At 24.8% G+C, this 5228-nt stretch overlaps 1 protein-coding gene and 1 pseudogene across 2 annotated transcripts in view; both read left to right on the forward strand.

Moving 5' to 3' along the window:
* LOC145964077 (F-box only protein 21-like) overlaps positions 1-5228 on the forward strand; it is a 365010-nt pseudogene that overhangs the window by 82053 nt on the left and 277729 nt on the right. The window lies entirely within an intron of this gene.
* Positions 2230-3815, forward strand: LOC145963819 (rhythmically expressed gene 2 protein). Its single transcript, XM_083086073.1, has 2 exons — positions 2230-2710; positions 3289-3815. Exons 1-2 carry the CDS (start codon positions 2378-2380, stop codon positions 3766-3768), a joined length of 813 nt encoding a protein of 270 aa, XP_082942199.1. The 5' UTR covers positions 2230-2377; the 3' UTR covers positions 3769-3815.

A 5228-nucleotide genomic window follows, 5' to 3' on the forward strand; every position in this document is an offset into this window, starting at 1 on the left:
TAAGAAAAATATACGGAATCCATAAAATAAATTGGAAATCATGTATCAGCCCTTTATATCATTGGTTCTATTGACAATATCGTCAATGTAATGTTCGCGATTTTATGTGTAATTTTTACTTCATCAACAGATTATTGATATCATGATAACAAACATTTAATTTTTATATACTTGTATAATTAATAATTAGCGAGAACACGCGATAATAATGTTTAAAAAAAAAAAAGAATTTTTTAATTCAAATTGATTATATAACTTTGTATTATATATTTTGTTTTATTTTCAAAACTAATTAGAAATTTTACACACACACACACATACATATATATATATATATATATATATATATATATATATATGTATGTATGTATAAAATATATAATAAATTATAATTGTTCTAATAAAAGTTGATGGGAGTTGTTGGAAAAAAAAAATTAAAAAAAAAAAAATATATATATATATATATATATATATATATATATATATATACACACACACACGCATATATATATATATATATATATATATATATATGCGTGTGTGTGTATATATGTATAGATACATATATGCATTTTTTAATAAATATTTGTAAAAACTGCATATATATATATATATATATATATATATAGTAGCATAATAAAATGTTCACTATAATAAAAGCGCGTGTTCTCGCGTATTACAATTTAATTGATAAAAAATCTAAAGAGAATTTAATTATTGAATGTCCGCACAAATCCGTTATATAGTTTACATCGCTCATATTCTTTAAAGCCTTTTGGAGATTTTGAAAAATTTTTATATTAAACTTCAATAATAAAAATATAATATATTACATACATACATACAAAAAATAGCTTTATATATATATATATATATATATATATATATATATATATATATATATGTAATTCTTTTATAAATATATATCTGTCAAAATAACTAAAAATTTCAAAATTTCATAAACTTTTCTGAAAAATTTAAGCAATTATTGAACGTAAAATTTCGCAAAAACAAAAAATATCTAAAATAACGATTGTGAGACTGACCAATATATCTGAATAACTTTTTACGCTGAGATATGTATATGTGTATGTATATATATATGCACATACACACATGTGCATATCTTATGCGTATATGTATAAGGGCGAGATTACTCCATTAATTGATCGTTTGTGCAAATATATTATAAAATTTTAATAACAAAACTGACGACTGCCGTAAAATTAATATATTTATGTATTATGTTGATCAAAGAAATTCATTCGTTTTTTTCTACACAGTTTTGATAAAGTTAAATGGAAACATTAAATTAATATACTATATTAATAAATTAAAACGAATGAATTTTTTAATCAATTTAATATTATATTTGTTATATATTATTATTATTACGTCGTTATATTTATAGTTATTACATTACATATATATGTATAAAGTAATTCCAATTATTGTGTATATTTATAGGGAATATTATTATTATATCGTCGACGATAATCTCGTCGGTTCTCATTGACCGGAATATTGTGCAACAGACGGGACGATCGATCCTTTTTATATAATAAGAAAGAAATGCGCCACCTTGTATCCATGTACAACTTTGTAATAAATCAATTTATTTATAAATTGATCGTTCCTTTAATTTGTATCTCTAATTTAATCTTTAAATTTAATTTTATTCTCTGCTTAAAACATTTTGCTTTAATTTATTTGATTATGAATTAAAAAAAAGATATCGTTATGAAAACGAAATTTTCTTAATATAGGGAGAAATATAACATTTTTTTTAGATTGATTAAAAAATTGTTTTATTTTTTTCTTTACTAAAGTTAGTTAAAATTTAGTCTCTTATAAATAGAAGTAATAGCGATAAAACAAGATAAAGAAACAATTCTCTCCATATTGATATAACAAGTTTTTTAGTAAAATAAGGGCAAAATTACTCCATTTTAATCGATCTCGTTTGTGCAAATATATAAAATTTTAATGATAAAACTATAATGACTGCTGTAAAATTAATATATTTATATATTATGTTGATCAGAGAAATTCATAATAAAATAAAAAATATAAAAGGACGTATGTAAATGAATTTTAATATATTATCAAATGTGTTTAAATGCAGTTAAATATATATATTTGAGCGTTAGAGAGAGAGAGAAAAAGAGCACTGTAGAGCAGAGTAGAAAGTGTAAGCAATATGAACATCTAGGTACTTTTATGTCTATGATGATAACACTGCATCAACAGAGATCGATAACCGGACTTAAGTCTTCATCGCCAGATATCACTGGCATCTCCGTCTGTGAGTTGTGTATACGAGTATATATTACATATTTGCGGCTGCAACTTGTGTGCCTTTAGCTCTTATCTGTGTATGAAGTGTTTTCAAATTATTGAGAATCATCTGAAATTTATTAAGAATATGATTAATCGTATTCGGCCTCGTCTTGTGACCTTCGACGTGACCGACACGTTGTTGATGACGAAGATCGAAGAGCATTACAGCGAAATTGGTTCTCAGCATGGTTTACTCGTCGAGCCCAAAAAATTAGCGCGAAGTTTCAAAACCAATTTCGTGCAACTTAGCAAGGAACACCCGATATATGGCAAGCACACTGGTTTGGGATGGGAGAATTGGTGGAGAACAATTGTGTATAATGTATTTAGAGATCAGCATGCCTCTGTATCAAAGGACAAATTGAACAAGGTAGTATAAACGATTATTATAAAAAGATACAATGATACACATATGAATTTGTAACAATTGTAAAATAAATAAATATATATATATATATATATATATATATATATATATATATATAAATATATCTTCTATCTTTAAAATATTTGTTTTATTTTCTCTATACTTTTTATTTATTCTTGATATATATTATTCTATTACTCTAATTTTAATGCAAATGGAAATCAATGAAATCTTAGCCTAATATTACATTTGTCGTACGACAAATTTTTTAAGCATATATTATTGATTGCATAAGCATTATTGATTGCCTGCGGGATAATAATTTTTTGAATCTTTAGAAGTTTTCTATCCCTCAGCCAATCATTGTGCTTAAAAAATTTGTCGTACAACAAATGTAATATTAGCCTTACACATACATTTTTATTATCTATTTTAATTTAATATAATTATTATAATTTTATTTATAAACATATGTATATATATTTTATTTATAAACGTATGTATTTATATATTAAATATTTAATCTCAAAATTTTTATTTTCTTTATGATCATTGACACTATTTATTATTTTCTTTTCCAGGTTGCCGACAGTCTGATAAGTTGCTACAGCACCGGCAAATGCTGGCACAAATATCCTGGTACCATTGATTTACTTAGTTTCCTGCAGAAAAAGAATATCATTCTGGGTATTATCTCGAATTTTGATGAACAATTAGAATCAATTCTCAAGGATGCTCAAATTCACCAATATTTTACTTTTGTTTTGACCTCATATAATCTCGGTGTGGAAAAGCCGAGCTTACAAATATTCGAGGAAGCGTTAAAATTAGTGAAGCATCTTCGAGAAGAGGAAATATCGCCTCAGGAAGCAATGCATATTGGTGATAAACTGGACAATGATTACTTTGGAGCGAAAAATGCTGGTTGGAATGCTTTATTGATTAAACATGAGAATGAGATTGACGAGATCAATATACCCAAAGAAGATGTTTTTAGAAATTTAAAGGAGCTTCAAGAACATTTTCAGAAGACATTTGAAACAAATTACATAGTGCAATGATAATATTATCTATTATTTGAATAATAAATTTATCTTTTATTTTGGAATAGTTTTATTTTACTTAGATTTATTTTAGAATAGTTGTACAGCATAGAATTCTTTCACTTATATTTTATATTTGATAACAATTTACATACAAAAACAATTTGATCAGAAAAATTGAATACGCAAATTTGATCTTTCTTTATCTTGTATTAAAAAAAAATCTTTGTATATATTTATATATTTAAACGTAACATTTAAACATTTAAACGTAAATATGTGATAAATGTGATATATGGTAAATTATATACTTATTAAAATAATTAAGAAGAATCTGGTTTCAATTTATTTTATAAATCTGGTTTTAATTTATTTTAAAATAATTAAGAATCTGGTTTTAATTTATTTTATTAATAATTATTAAGTAATTATATAGGAAAAAAACAACTCTATTATACAAGATAAATTTTTTTTTGTATAAATGTTATAATTATATTAGATTTTAATCTACAAGAGATCTCTAGTAATGATATATAAGCTATTCAGATTAAAAAAAAAGGAAGATAGATTTTCCTTCGTAAGATAGAAATTGAATAATTGACAAAATACATAACGTTATATATTAAACATGTGGGTGGTATCACGATATCGCTCTTTCCGGGTACAACGATATATATCTGCGAGATATATCCGATTCTGCTCTGCGTCGGAACATCTTTATATAAAATTTATAATATAAAATAATCATCCCCCCCTCACACATAATCATCGCAACTTATTATATTTAATCCACATTTTTTTTTAATAAAGGAAATAAGTTTCTCTCGAAAAAGAACATTTATATATATATATATATATACAATAAAAATGTTCTTTTTCGAGGGAAACTTATTTCTTTTATTAAAAAAAAATGAATTAAATTTTTAATATATATATATGATGAATTAAAATTCTTAATATATATATATATATATATATATATATATATATATATATATATATATATATGATGAATTTAAAATTAATTTTTAAATTTTCTTTGCGTTTATATTGAAAATTAAAAAGTTGCTTACAATTACTTAAAAGAAATATCAGTTTGCTATCAAAAACAAAATCATTAATAAATCACTTTGCGAAGCGTTAGCAAATACATATATAGCATTAATAGAGCGTTCTGTGTGAAAGAACATAACAAATGAAAAATTTAAACGTATTCTGAGAGGTCAAGTGAAGAGCATCCACAATTATAAACATCCCCTAAAAAAAAAAAAAAATATACCAACTCATAATAAGACGTACACGCGATGCGTGCTGTATCTTTTCTTTCAGAATGAGAGGTACATGTATTTTCTATGTTGAATATACATAATTCGCGGCTAGAGCGTAGGCGGGATACGCGATGTGACCCACGTCCAGGGCGACACTTGAGGGGATGGGGATGGCGAGGGGAGGGGAGGGGAGGGGGCTGAGTCGCGTGC

Source organism: Camponotus vicinus, unplaced genomic scaffold (assembly GCF_025532165.1).
Source record: "Camponotus vicinus isolate PSW18456_S1 unplaced genomic scaffold, iyCamVici1.0 SCAF_13, whole genome shotgun sequence".
Lineage (NCBI taxonomy): Eukaryota > Metazoa > Arthropoda > Insecta > Hymenoptera > Formicidae > Camponotus > Camponotus vicinus.